The 15,416-nt window shown below is 34.9% G+C and overlaps 1 protein-coding gene across 1 annotated transcript in view; it reads left to right on the top strand.

The window, feature by feature from the left end:
* SPAG16 (sperm associated antigen 16) overlaps positions 1-15,416 on the top strand; it is a 1,020,752-nt gene that overhangs the window by 488,781 nt on the left and 516,555 nt on the right. The window contains exon 11 of the mRNA XM_059168131.1: positions 4,100-4,243. Within this exon, the coding sequence (XP_059024114.1) occupies positions 4,100-4,243 (144 nt within the window). The remainder of the gene's footprint in view (positions 1-4,099; positions 4,244-15,416) is intronic.

Below are 15,416 nucleotides of genomic sequence, written 5' to 3'. Positions count from 1 at the left end.
CCTAGCTCCTCAGGGCATTATGAGCATAAATGAGTTAATGATGTTAACATAATGAGTTAATAATTTTGTTATCAGAAACTGACTCATTATTTCTCCTGTTCTTCAACTTCTTCAAAAGAATGATTCAGAGATAACCAGAATGATAAAAGTTGAATATACTGGGAAAATTCTCAATGAATTAAAAGCCTATGGAATCAATGCTTACTAAAATACCCTTCTACATTTTTCTTTATGGAACGTTATATGAAAATAGGTAGATAAAAACTCAATGTCGGGGCGCCTGGGTGGCTCAGTGGGTTAAGCCGCTGCCTTTGGCTCAGGTCATGATCTCAGGGTCCTAGGATCGAGTCCCGCATCGGGCTCTCTGCTCAGCAGGGAGCCTGCTTCCCTCTCTCTCTCTCTCTCTGCCTCCCTCTCCATCTACTTGTGATTTCTCTCTGTCAAATAAATAAATAAAATCTTAAAAAAAAAAAAAAAACCTCAATGTCCTCTGACATCTTGAAGCACAATACAAGGCTCATAATAGTAGCACAAGAGAAGATATTTAATAAAGAACTTAGTAAGTGCAACATATAATGCATTAGGACAGAGGCCTAATGCAGACAGGACTGTTAGAGAATGCTACTCCCCTGGTTTCCCCTGCAGCACCAGAGCATTTTAATTGTAAATGATAGGGTCCACCAAAGCCTTTAAGACACTCACAGTCAAGTGGTACCCAGCTTTGATATATACATTGGCAGTTCCTAGATGAGTTTTTTAACTTGATATTAAAGTTGTTTTTTTTTTTTTTTGACAGAGATTTCAAGTAGGCAGAGAGGCAGAGAGAGAGAGAGGGGAGGAAGCAGGCTCTCCGCTGAGCAGAGAGCCCAACGTAGGGCTCAATCCCAGGACCCTGGGATCTTGACCTGAGCCATAAGGCAGAGCTTTAACCCACCCAGCCACCTAGGCCCCCCTAACTCGGTGTTAATAGTGACTAAATGACTTCAGAATTTATGGGAAATGATAATATCACCAATTTCTGTAATAGGGATTGTTGATGTTTAAAATATACACATATAAATAATAAACTATGAAAGACTAATACTAAGTAGAAGTTGTGAAAATCATGAGCCCCAGAATCATGAGACTATCATAAGTTCAAAGCCAGCATCCATCCATTACTGAATGTGAACTTGAACAACCTATATAATATCTCAATCTCTTGTTCACTTAGTTGTAAAATAACAAAACTTACAGCACCGATGTCAGTCACTCAGATACTTCACACACGTTTATGGAAGAGCTCCTATGCATGTGCCAGCCACTGTTGGGGCTGAGTGTATGACGGGTGCAATAACCTACTGCCCTCCTATGCTTTAAGTCCACCTGTGAGAAGTAAACATTTAGTACAAATTCTGGTGCATACTTGGTTTTCAAGTAGTGCTAGATGTCATTACTGTTAACTAGTGAGGAAGAAGAGGAAGATTTCAGACACCACTGCCTCACAGTGGAGTTGGTAATAATACTGAACTCATGCATCTTGGAATTATTTCTGGTTCATGGCCCCTACCTTGTGTTCACAATCTTGATCTTCCACACAGAGTGATCTGAGTTGGGATTTGCTACTCTTGACTAGGGGTCTTTATCACTATGACGCCATCTTTGCAGATATACTTACTGAATGATTAATTCAATAGCAAGTATTGATTGATTGATTATTATGAAACATTCTCATCTGTGTATTCTGGGTATATTTCTGTTCACTTAAAGACCATTTCATAGATGGGCATTCCTAGGTGGCTCAGTTGGTTAAGTGATTGACTCTTGGTTTTGGCTCAGGTCATGTTCTCACAGTCCTGGTACCTAGCCCTATGTCTGGCTCCCTGCTCAGCAGAGAGTCTGCTTCTCCTCTCCCTCTCCATCTACCCCTCCCTCTGCTCATGTACTCTCTTTCTTTTTCTCAAATAAACAAATAAATAAATATTTTTTAAAAAACAAATAAACAAATAAATAAATATTTTTAAAAAGACCAATTCATGGATGAAGTAACACATATTCTTTAAAAAATAGGATACTGTGTTTGATTGAAATTTGTCCAGAATAATTAGAAGAAAACTCATTTATAGATGAGATATATTTAAAAAGAAAAAAAAGAATTATTATTAGAAAAGGTGTACATAAGCAAAGAAACCAGAGATTGTGATGATAGGATCAGACCATACAAAGTAGAAGCAGACACTCCAGGTGGTTTGGAGGAGGCCCCAAAGTGGAAGGGATCAGAAAAGTCTGGAAAAACACTTTCAAAACTGATTAACTACCAATGAGTGTGTGTTTATATTTTCTCTTTCACTTCTACAAATAGCTCACCTCACAAAAGTCATTTTGGAAACTTATCTTTCAAAGTCCGTAAAGACATCAGTGATTTTAGTTATCTTACTTAAAGAGGGTAATTTATCATCTAGCCAAGTGTGCACGTGTCTGCCAAGAAAGCTTCGAGCCAACATACATCATACTCAGTAGCTTCAAGGATTTGGTTTGCCTTCTTATATGTGTTTGAATATAGAATTCATTTCAATCTGACATTTTTTACCTCTCATCATATTTTTCTTCTAATTAAGTTCTATAAATGTATCCTCTACCACATTTGAGCTGTAATAAATTCCTTTCCTGAATTGGCCTTCTGAAAGTCACAAACCAACATTGTGATGAATTGCAAAATGACTAATTTCCCTCTTGTGTTTATTTTGAGCAGCAGAATGCTGGAGAAAAAAATGAGGCAGTGTTTCACTAGAAAGAAGGTCCTGCTTGTAGTGATTACATGCCTGTAAATTGAATATTTCCAACAGTGACCGACCACAGCAGATTTCCCAAAACTGTATAGGTCTAATGCAAGGACATAATTTTGCAGCCCCAAATTTTGGGATTTAATGGTATTGCTGGAAGGGATCCATAATGAGGAAAATTTTGGTCTCATGTAAGCCTTGGAGTTAATGATGGAGGTGTGGGCTGAGACCATGATGTCATAGAGAAATTCATTTCCTGAATTCTATATTGCAGAAGAAAAGAACAAGGCCATTCATAGAATGGAATGCAGGAGAAATGAATGTGTAATTGTTATTTTTTAAGTCATTATTTGTTTTACTTCACTATATAGGCAAGTAGATGCATTATGTCTTTGATATGAGATGGCTGTGTTGAAATTGAACAATTTGTTGGTAATAAATAGGCTGGCATTTTAATAGGTGCTTAACATTGGGCACATTTGTTCCTATTACATTGTAAAGCATAGATGAAACTCTATATAAATAAGATTAAAGCATTGCCATAGGTAAAATATCAGGCATTAACCTTGTAGACTCTTGATTTTAGAATGGTTTAACTCCAATATTTAAATAGCCACAATGATCATAGCTCAGTTCAAATAATACTGCTTAATGTGTTAATCATTAATTTTACATACTTCTTTCTCATTTCCCTCTATGCCTTTATAGAGTGGGAATTGCCTTATGCATCCTGAATTCATTACCGTAATTTGTGTACTGTGCATTGACTGAAGCCAATTTAAGTGGCATATTAGCTTAGAATTTGAGCTTCTTCACTTTGTATAGATAGTGGGCCATGGAGTTAATGTTTCATTTATAGTATTTGTTATAGAGCTATGATAATGTGGTTATGATTCATGATCTTTTCCTGGATAATGCCTGATTTAAGATACACTGTAGTCTGAAAAGAATCTTGATTTTCTATAATAAGCATGGGTACTGGTCCAAATATCCTAACATTAAATTATCATTGGCATAACTTTTCCTCTGTAAAAGGAAAATCAGAATTATGGTTTTCAAGTTAGGATTAAGATATTCGCCTAACCAATCATCTTATTTTTCCAATGAGGAATCTGAGATCCAGCGAAGTTGGTTAGATTGATGGCTATCAGAAAAATGTAAGCATTAGAGCTATGGCCAGGATGTAGAACCTGGCTCTTCTGACTCCTGAGCCAACACTCTGCGAGCGGTCCTGCCTTGCTGAAATGGGATAACCACTGTCATTTCATTTATTCAAAATGTGGAACCGTTTGCTCTCATCTCCCCATAACACTGCTTTGTTGTCTCTCCCTGTGCAGCATCATCATGCACCCCCGCAAAGACATCCTGGTCACCTGTGGGGAGGACCGCCTCTGGAAGTTGGTGGGGCTCCCCAAAGGCAACGTGCTTCTAACAGGATTCGGCCACACCGACTGGCTTTCCAACTGCTGCTTCCATCCTAGGTCAGTACACACAATTCCCTGAACCTGCCTACTCTCTCCAGGAACACACTTATTTACTGTTTTGTCACTCCACTGGCTTTTGTTTAAAACCACTTTATTGGGGGCACCTGGGTGACTCAGTGGGGTAAAGCTTCTGCCTTCAGCTCTGGTTATGATCCCAGGATCCTGGGATCGAGTCCCGCATCAGGCTCTCTGCTCAGCGGAGAGCCTGCTTCCCCCTCTCTCTCTGCCTGCCTCTCTGCCTACTTGTGACCTCTGTTTGTTAAGTAAATAAATAAAATCTTAAAAAAAAAAAAGAAAAGAAAACACTTTATTCAAGTATGAATGACATACAAAAAATTGTGCAGAGGTAATGCATGAACCTTGGTAAGTTTGAAGTATTCATTTTTGAAATTACCACCACAATCTATGCCATAAATATACCTATCGTCCCCAAAAGTTTCCTCCCACCCACATTATTATTAATATTTATTATAAAATACTTAATGTAACATCTGCCCTCTTAGAAATTTTCATGTATACAATATTATTGACTCTATGTTATATAGTAGATCTCTAGGACTTAGTCTTCTTGTATAAATGAAAGTTTATACTTCGCTGGCTTTGATGTTGCTTTTCTCTCTGGACCCCCACACCCTCCACTGAATTTCGAGACATGTAGACAAATGCTTTTTTGGCTTTCATATATTGATGTTAGATTGACTGCTTTTGATATTTGGAGGATGTAAAAGTTAGTCCACATGCTGACACATTTAACAAAAGTAATCAGTATTCCAGGACAAGCAGTATTAGTGCTCTTTGTAGACACAAGCTCTGACAAGGCACATGGATTTCTAGTCAAGAGTACCTGCCAAGTGTTTACTTTGCTTCTGTTAATTTGCAGGTTTTCCTCTTAGAATTAAGTTATCTACCAAAAAGGATCAGAAGGCAGTGATGAATTTCTTTAAAAATTTAATGACACTCAAGATATTAAAGAGAACAAAGCAAAAGTGAAAGCTTCGAACCCTTAATTGTAGACTTCACTGTATTTTGATATTCAAAAGAGGCCAAGGGCACAGAAGTAAAGACATTGTTAAACACATAGATAAGTTTTTTTTTTTTTCCTAGTGGCAGAAAGGTCTGCCCACACTTGTTCCTGGGGGTACCTCCTACCCCCAATCCTGACTGTAGTCTCTTGTTTATCATATTTAACATTTGTAAATACACTTGCATCTGGCTCTAACACTCTCTGGTCTAGGTACTCTTGGAGATTCATAGTTCTTGGTACAATTTCTAAACTATTCCATTGGAAAAGTTTGTTCTTAGGAGAACTCTATAGATCTATTTTCATGTTTTAAGAAAATTCCTTTACTTTTTCAACTCTTTGTCTTACTGAATGTCAATGAAATTAGATTGAATAAAAATAAATTGTTCAGAAATTTTTGAGTTAATAAGAAAAGTGAGCCGATGTATTTTAATTTTTGAAAAGCTCCTCCAAGTGTAATTTATTTGTAGTACTAGGTGTCTGAACTTAATTTTTAAACATGTAGTGCATTTCATATCTCGTATATAGATAAACAGATTCATGCCACTCCTCACCCCTTAGGAACATAAAGTCCATCTTGCTAGCAGAGACAAGGCAATTAGTAGTATAGTCTATTACTTTTGTAGCTGCTGGGCATGCTAATCAGATTTACATAATGCCCTGTTACCATGGCAGCCAGTGACTCAGAGATTTTTCTCGTTAGTGCTTGACCAGCACAAGGTCCTTTTAATAGATCTTCCTGTTTTCCCACTCAATTACTGAAATTAAAATGAGGTGAAATACATCATTATTCACTCATAATATGAATTTATATTCAGTACTTTCTTTGGCAGAATTGTAGTAAAATGCAGCTACACTCTTTTTTTTTTTTTCTAATGCATAGGATAAAAATAATGAGAAACAAATACATTTAACCTTAAATGTTTTTAAGTGAGAGATACTGAATAGCAACTGTTCTTTTTGTGGAATTAATGAAAAATGATAAATGATTATTAGAAACAAGAAAAAGTCTTTTATATTTGGGATAGAAATCGCAGTTATAGTCTTCTCAGAGTCATATGTGGGATCAGCTTGATTCTGCTCCCTTGGAAGAGGCTCAGAGTGGATACACTATATACTGGCACATACCTGATCCCTGTGCTTTTCATAAAAGAAAAGAAACTTGTACATTTTCTTTATTTAATTTGTAATTGTAGTTGTTCCTAAGTGTAACTAGGAACTATAACTTATATAAATTCCAGCGGGATGTCTTCCTGATTACTATGACATTCAATGCAGTGTCTCTTCGTCCACAATGACATAACCAAAATTTCTTTTGGAGGTCAATCCTATGTGATATGAGAGTGGTATACCCTGACTTACCCAAATTAGTCTTTGTTGTCCTATTTCCCTTGCCATAGTAGACCTCTTCAATGTATATGCAACAAATACAATGGTCATAGTAATATTACTATTAGGCAAAGAAGGATTGACAGATGAAAAAAATAAAATGAGAAGGTGACTTCTCATTTGAGGATTCAGATAATACGATGTGGAAACACATAAAGCAAAAGATCTGGTAAGTATAGGAAGATTCTGATGAAACCAGTCATCAGAGTCAAAGATTATTTCAGTTTTTAACCATGTAAACAAAATTACAATGGAACTAGAGGAATTAATAAACTAGTAAGCACATTTAATAGTATATGTTGAACTTCATACTTTGTGAAGAGAAAATATAGATTCTTTGAAATCATTTATTTTTAATTTCTTAAAACGTATAAATCTTACACCAAAAATTTAATGTAAATGAGTTCTTCAGAATAGAAGTTATACAATCTGTAATTTGTAAACAAGATTTAATAATAAAAGAAAATAAATCAATAGCTAAAATAAAATAAAACCTGCATTATTAAAAAGTGAATAAGTGAATATTGAGTCATAGAGGACTGTAAACTGTCACTACCTAGCTGGTAAAAATCACTACCACAATACTTACCAAATGTATGAGATGTAACCAAAGCTGTAGTCAGAGTAAAATTCATAGCTTTCCCTTAAAGATACAAACGTAGTGATCCGAAGGGGCACATGCACCCGAATGTTTATAGCAGCAATGTCCACAGTAGCCAAACTATGGAAAGAACCTAGATGTTCATCAACAGATGAGTGGATCAATGCTTTATTATTAATCACACACCAAAGAAATGAAAATAAGTGAATTATAAATTCAAATGAAAAATCACAGCTGGTCAGCAAACTATAGAAAAGCAAAAGAATGAATAAATGAAAAATAGAAATTAAATTAGAATTTAAAAAGTGCATATGTATTGATCTAAAAGGTTTTTTGAGAAAAAATAGTAAAATAAGAAACTATAATAATATAAGTAGATACCAAAAAAAAAAAAAAAAAAAACTGGTGGAAAAATAAAAGTGAGGAAACAAATAGAAACCTTCATGATTTGGGAGGAGTTAAAGCCACAGATGTTCATACACACACACACACACACACACACACACACACACACACGTCTGGCTCTTTTGTTAAAATAATAGATTTCTATAAAAATAAACATTACCAACGCTGAACCAATGGAATGGAAACTCAGAGTAGATTAATAGCAATGGAAAGAAAAAAGTTCTGGAAGTTTTACCTTGCATTCCCATGTTGAGCAGTTCTATTGGCTACGTTTTTAAAATTTTATTTTAAAAAAATTAACTTTTAGACTCAAGGAATTCTTTGAGAACATGGAAAATAAGGAAATTTAATTATGGTTTTTAAAATATAGCAAAAACATAACTCTAAACTGAACAAATGTAGTCCCCCCCATAACTATAGGCCCATTTTACAATTGTGCAAATTTTTTTTAAAAAGAGAAAGTAGAAAATGGAATTCAGTCATATGTTTTAAGAAATCAGGATACAATAACCAAATAAGATTTGTATTTTAGAAGTGTGGAGAACATAAGTGATTCAACTATGAGGACATTCTAGTATGTTATAATAGTAGATAAATATTGAAAATTACTTTAAAACAGTTGGGTAAAAATATAGCACCTGTACTTAAGACACATATGTTTGCAAATAATGTTTAGCCTCTTGTGTTGGAAAGGACAAGGAGAGTGGATTTTTCCAAAAATCCACTTAGTTTCCAGTTGGGAAACTAAGAAAATCTGGTAGGGGAAGGTGGAATCTGGATGTCATGGAGTTAGATAGATCAAAAGAGGAATGGGTGCTTATAGGTAATAGGGCAAAGTGGGGGAAATAAACCTAGAATACCTAAAATACCTAAAATCATAGGAGTAAGTCCTGTCCAGGCTCTCATGTATCTGTGCAAGCTTAGTTACTTGTTGGTGTTTATTCTCAATAACTGTTAGGTACATATTTTTCTTCCCTTTAATGACAATGATTATTTTTTATTAAAACAGCTTGAACACTGGCATTTTCCAACATATTTGTAACTTACAAAAGAAAACGTATGTGGAAAAGTTTTAATTATAAGCATTGGGCCAATATTAGATAGCCTGTACAATCGATGGCATTTAGAAACTTTTGTCACAAAGGATCAGTCTCCCAAAGGCTGTATTGTTTCAAAGTAATACTATACGCACATTGATCATTACCATCAGTTGTCTACAGTGGACTTGATTTTGTTTGTCTCTAAGTTCCTTAGCAGGATTTGTGTATCAAGAAAATTTTTAGGAATGACATGGGTAACTGATCACAGTAGAACTGGCTATTAGTACATATTTACCACTAGAGGGCAATCATACATTGGGAAGGTAAGCACCCTCTGCATTTACAGGGTAGACTAAGGCACTAGCTGCGAAAGAGACTCATCAGTTAACTGAAAATGGTGAATGAGTGGAGCAATGCAGAGGATGTGCCTGGGCATTGCCTTTGCACTGTTGAAAGAGTAAAATGTATGATGCCACAAAGTAGAAGCCAAGCATACTTTGGTGCAAGTCAGACATCCTACTCTAAACCACTGACACATGGAATCAGCTTCAGTTGCTCATGTTAGAATCTTAGCTTCAGCTTCGCAAGTCCTGTCAGTTTTCTCATCTGTGAAGTGGACATAATGATGATACCTACTTTGCAGGCTGATGGTGAAGGCTAAATGCTGTAGTATATTAAAAACACAAATACCATTGCTCGATACATGTGTGCTCAATAATTGTTATCTAATGTTATTTGTTATCCACTGATAGGTATTTTGAGAACTTAGAGATAACTCAAAACTTTTTATAAAGCTGGTAACCTTAAACACCGAGATAAGAAAGGAATAGTATGCTGCTATGTCTGAGGCTCACCAAGCCCCATTAGAAAAACACTGTCAAACCATGTTTCATCGTGTCTGAAGTTCTTACCAAGTTAAACACCCAAACAATTATAAATTGAAAAATAAACCTAATTAGTGTGAAAAGATGTATGAATATCTACTCTTAGCACTTAAAAAACATAAATTTTTTTTTTAAACTTATACCATTAAATTTACCATATTTTGCTTTTAAAGAAGAAAGAAAGAACTTTGCATATTTTCTGGTTTTTAGGTTTCAGGTTGTGTTTTAGGATGAAAATTTCTTTTGGCCAGAAACACCAAAAACAAAAGCTTTTTAATTTTTTTTAATTTTGTTTTTGAGGAAAGTAAAGCATATAGTGTTTGACCTATATCCACAGGTATGTTTTATTGTTCTTGGTTTATTTAGACTAGCTTTGGGCAACTGAAACATAGAGTTGCATATTAATTTCCAGGTTAATATTAATAGATCAATGAAACACACACATTATGCTACTTTAATAATATACTATGCTACCTTAATAATATACTATTTACTCTTTTCCTATACCAGGGAACTATACAATGATAGTGAGGTAGTTTTGAGGTAAATACAATGTCCGGTTCTCTGATGCTTGGGGTTGCATTTTCTTTTGTATGCTCACAGCTTATTACATGAAACAGCATGTATCTTCCCAAATATCTCCATAAAATGAAAGTATTTGGGATTAGTGGTTTAAATAATTTCAGAATGCTGCATTTTTTTTCCCGAGTTCATTGCCTGAGGCAGAAATAGACCCGACAGTATCCTGTTATACATAACTTCTACCCTTATAAGCTGATTTATGAATTGTGAATAAGCAGGACTCTACAAAATCCCTCATACTCTCTCTTCCCTGTACAAATTATCTATTTATGTATTTATATGGTGCCTAAAACCCTAGTGTGAAAGCTCCTTGACAAGTATATCATGTAGTGTTTTTTTTTTTTCTTTGTTTGTTTGTTTTTAAAGCATGAATAACCTTTTTATATACTGGAAACATGGAGTCAAGAGTTGAGATTTCAAAGCATAATGAAGAAGTCGATGTACAATTTTCATAAGAGTGTAATGTCCTGCTTCTTCCTGGGCTTTAAATGTAGATACTTCGATTTTTACCAAGTAGATTTCTACCAAGATAATTTTGAGATAGACCTGTAAAATGATAATGGTCTACTTTATATTCTTTGAAGAGGTATATATTATGCTTTCCTTCTTAATACAGTAAGTCATCTTTGTGTGAAGGAGATAAGCTTTGGAAGTAATAGCACACTTATTTAATTCTTTTGTTCAATTTTAAAGTAGTATGCGATCCTCCTAGAGAAAATTGTTAAGAAAATAAGTATTTGGGGCACTTGGGTGGCTCAGTTGGTTAAGCATAAGTTGGTTCTGACATAGAACATGGTCTCAGGATTATGAGATCAAGCACTGCATCAGGCTCTGTGCTTTGTGGGGAGTTTGCTTGAGATTCTTTACCTCTCCCTCTGACCTTTCCACCTGCTTGTGTGCTCTCTCTGTCAAATAAATAAATACATCTTAAAGAAAGAAAGAAAGAAACAAAGAAAGGAAGGAAGGAAGGAAGAAAGAAAGAAAAGGGAAAGAGAAAGAGAAAGAGAAAGAAAAGGAAGGAAGGAAGGAAGGAAGGAAGGAAGGAAGGTAGGAAGGAAGGAAGGAATTTATTTTGCACAGTGTTAGTGAAAAGTTGAAGACACTGCCCAATGGTTCTCCTCAGGTAAATGGCAGGATATGGTTCTACATAAGAAGCACTTCCTAAAGTCACACTTGTTTTCAAGTTGGGTATGAAAACAAAACAAAACAGTTGTATCATTTTATCTAATCTCTGATAGCCTAGTTGCTCATTTAAAAAAGGGGTTAACCTACTTTCTTAGGTTTACATGAAGGCTGCATGAGAACATTATTTAGAACACTTTGCTGTCTTGGGCTTAGAATAAGCATTTGGTAACAGTAGCATTGTTGGTATTCCATGGCATATTTTTGCCTAGATCTGTTTTTTTGTTTTTCTTTTCTTTTTTTTTTTTTTAATAAACATATAATATATTTTAACCCCCAGGGTACAGGTATGTGAATCGCCAGGTTTACACACTTCACAGCACTCACCATAGCACATACCCTCCCCAATGTCCATAACCCCACACCCCTTTCTCCCAAACCCCCTCTCCCCAGCAACCCTCAGTTTGTTTTGTGAGATTAAGAGTCACTTATGGTTTGTCTCCCTCCCAATCCCATCTTGTTTCATTGATTCTTAAAACAATATTCTCTCCAGGTCTGTTGGCCTCTCTACCTTGTTTTAGCAAGGAAAAAAAAAAAATCCGAGGAATACTATAGGTTCATTAAGATCAGGGTCTGTATCATACCTATATCTTTGTATCCCAGGGGTATAACATATCAATAGAAACTTTATAGGGAATCAATTAATATTTACTTAATTAAAACAAACAGAATTGAAGTTGCTGCACCAGGAATGTGGCCTCTGTTTTTCAGACTCCCAATAATGTCATGTGATTATATGGCTATACCCACAAACCTTCACATATACACTCAGATATATACCCCTCATTATAAATGAGATCATTTTATTAAAAGAACCTCAAGCCTAATATTCTTCATTTGCCACCAAAACCCTAAAATATCAAATCTTCTCTGAATAATATTACCATGAGAATAAATTTTACTCAAAGACCCAGTCATGAGGGGAAGCACTCCTAGAATGGCAGAACAAGAACCTTCAAAAATTGCCTCTTCCATAAAAGCAGAGAGAACACCGGCAAAAATTTGCTATGATCAGTCTGTCTTCCTTCCTTCCTTCCTTTCTTTTTTTAAGAACTTAACCAAAGGTCTGTACCCTCTGAGGAACATTTATTAGAGAAAAATTACCCTATTCCCATTCCTTTCTCCCCAGCTCTGCCATAGCTTTGAAAATCAATTGCCTCAAAATCACGGTAGCTGTGAAGCCAGCCATGGTACCAGCAACTAGAGGTGCAGAACAAATTTGGAGATCACAAAACCCCATTCTCAGATAAATGTCACTACTTGTACTTTCTGGAAGCCCCTGGAAATACCTATATGCAGAGCTTGTTTTTATTTGACCTGAGTCAGAACTTACTCTGTATGCATAGGTTATTTGACAGGGCATTTGTAGCAAACAATTAGCAGTATATGTTTAAAATTGCAACTGCCAGAGGAGCAGTAACAGTCAAACAAAAGGTTGACCAATATTTTTAAACAGAAAAGCAGAAGAATTAAATGACACTTTGAAAACCTAGGAATATCAAAGGATCCACGCATTTGGAGAGGTGCGTGAGAGCCTAGAAAAGACTTGAGGAGAGTTTAATCTCTCATCTCTGACTGACCTCGAGGGCTTGTGCAAGGGGGAAGCAAAGGCTAAGGCACTCTGGAAACTTCCATAGTGTTGAGGATGTGCCCCAACATGCATAAAGAACCCCTTGCCAAAGATTGGATGACTTATTGTCAAGGCATTTAACCAGGACCTGTTCAATCATCATTTAAATAAACAGACTTCTGTGGCCTCACCCAACAAAGAATATACACTTCATTTGGATGCTATCATAAATGAAATTCCTTTCTTAATTTTCAGATTGTTCAGTACTCAGTTCTAAAAGTGCAGTTGATTTTAGTGTATTCATCTTAAATCAATATGCAACTTCATTTATTAATTTTAAGATTTTGCTAGAATTCCTTGAGTTTTCTGTACGTTATCTTCACATATTATTGGCAAAGATCATTTTCCTTTCCAACAGGTGCCTTTTACTTATTTTTCTTATCTAATCATTCAGCTAAAACCTCCAAAAATATGTTGAGTAGACTTGGCAAGAGTAGAGGTCCTTGCTTTATTGTGATCTTAGGGGGAAATTGTTCTGTCCTTTACCATTAAATATGATGTTAACTGTGGATCTTTTGTGGATACATTTATCAGATTTAGAGCATTCCCTTTTATTTTCAATAACTTTTCTTCTGCTATTGAAATGGTCATGTAGTCTTTAACCTACAGTGTTTCCTATCAACTGATTTTTGTTTGTGAAACACTTCGCAGTCCTTGAAAAAATGCTATTTGGTCATGATATATAACCCTTTTCACATGTTACTGGATTCAGTTCGCTAGTATTTTGTTGAAGATATTTGCATCTACCTTCCTAAGAGATATAGATTATAGTTTTCTTGTGATGCCTTTGTCTGGTTTGGAAACCAGAACAATATTGGCCTCACAGAATAAAGAGGGGAAACAGTCCCTCTTCTATATTTTTTTTGGAAGAGTTTGTGAGGGATTGGTATTAATTCTTCTGTAAAAAATGGGTGAAATTTGCCAGTGAAGCCAGCTGAGCTTTTCTTTGTGGAAAGGTTTTGATCACTAATTCAATTTGAGGAATTTTTCCATTTCATCTAGGTTATTGAATTTGTGCCACATTGTTGCCGTATTTATTGCCATATTATTCATAGTTTCCCAAATAATTCTTTAACTCTGTAAATTTGGTAGTAACTCCCTTTTCTTTCATTCTTGATTTTAATAGTTGGAGTCTTCTCTTTTTTGTTGTTGATCAATGTAGCTAAAAATTTATCAATTTTGTTGCTCTTCTCAATGAACCAACTTTTATTGCTGATTTTCTGTATATTTTTCTCTATTTCATTTATTTCCACTCTAATATTTATTCTTTCCTTCTGCTCTCTTTGGATTTCTTTTGTTCCTTTTCAGTTTCTTAATGTGGAAGTTTAGGTATTATTTGATATCTTTATTCTTTTACAATGTACTATTTATATTTATGAATTACCATCTAAGCAATGCTATAGGGAACATTGGGTAAGTTTTAGTACACTGTGTTTTTGTTTTCATTCACAGAAAAGTATTTTCTGATTTTTCTTATAAAATTTCTTCTTTGAGCCATTGGCCCATTAAAAGTATGCTATTTGATTTCCACCTATTTGTGAATTTTCCAAATTTCCTCTGTCACTGTTTTCTATTTTAATTCCATCATAGTTAAAGAACATACTTTGTATGATATAATGCCTTTAAGTTTACTGAGGCTTTTTAAATTCACTAACATGTTATCCTGAAGAATTTTTGATGTACACATGGGAAGTATGTATCTGATTTTGCTGAGTGGCATCTTTGATAGAGGTTTGTTAGGTCTAATTGGCTTATACTATTAAGTTTTATATTCCTCTGTTGCTCTTCTAATTATTCTATTATTAATATTAAGGAATTGAAGTCCCCAAATGTTATTGTTGAATTGTCTATTTCTTCCATTAATTCTGTCACTTTTACTTCATGTATTTTGGGTCTTGTATTATTTATTTTTTTTTATTGTTGCTACAACAAATTACCACAAATTCAACAAACATAACAAAAACAACACAAGTTTATCACCTTATAGCTCTGGAGATCAGAAATCAGAAAGGGTCTCCCTGCGCTTACCTGAGTTATAAAATGCTTCAGCCACATTGGAAAAACAGTGTTGCACTTCTTCAAAATATTAAACATACAATTACCATAAGACTGAGCAATTCCACTCATAGGTTTATATCCAAGAAAATTAAAAGAATACATCCACACAAAAACTTCTGTGCAAATGTTTATAGCAGCATTATTCATGATAACCAAAAAAATGAAATAATCCAAATGTCTATCAACTGATGAATAAATAAAGAAAATGTGTTATATCCAGACAGTAGAATATTTTTTTTAGCAATAAAAAGCTATGAGGTACTGATACATGCTGCAATATAAATGAATGTAGAAAACATTATGGTAAATGCTTACCACAGACTAGGAAAGAATGAGGAGTAACTAATGTATATGGGTTTCCCATGATGTGTGATAGAA

The sequence above is a fragment of the Mustela lutreola genome, chromosome 3 (assembly GCF_030435805.1).
Source record: "Mustela lutreola isolate mMusLut2 chromosome 3, mMusLut2.pri, whole genome shotgun sequence".
NCBI lineage: Eukaryota > Metazoa > Chordata > Mammalia > Carnivora > Mustelidae > Mustela > Mustela lutreola.
The sequence above is the reverse complement of the archived record's forward strand: the minus strand, read 5'-3'. Positions and strand labels throughout refer to the sequence as shown.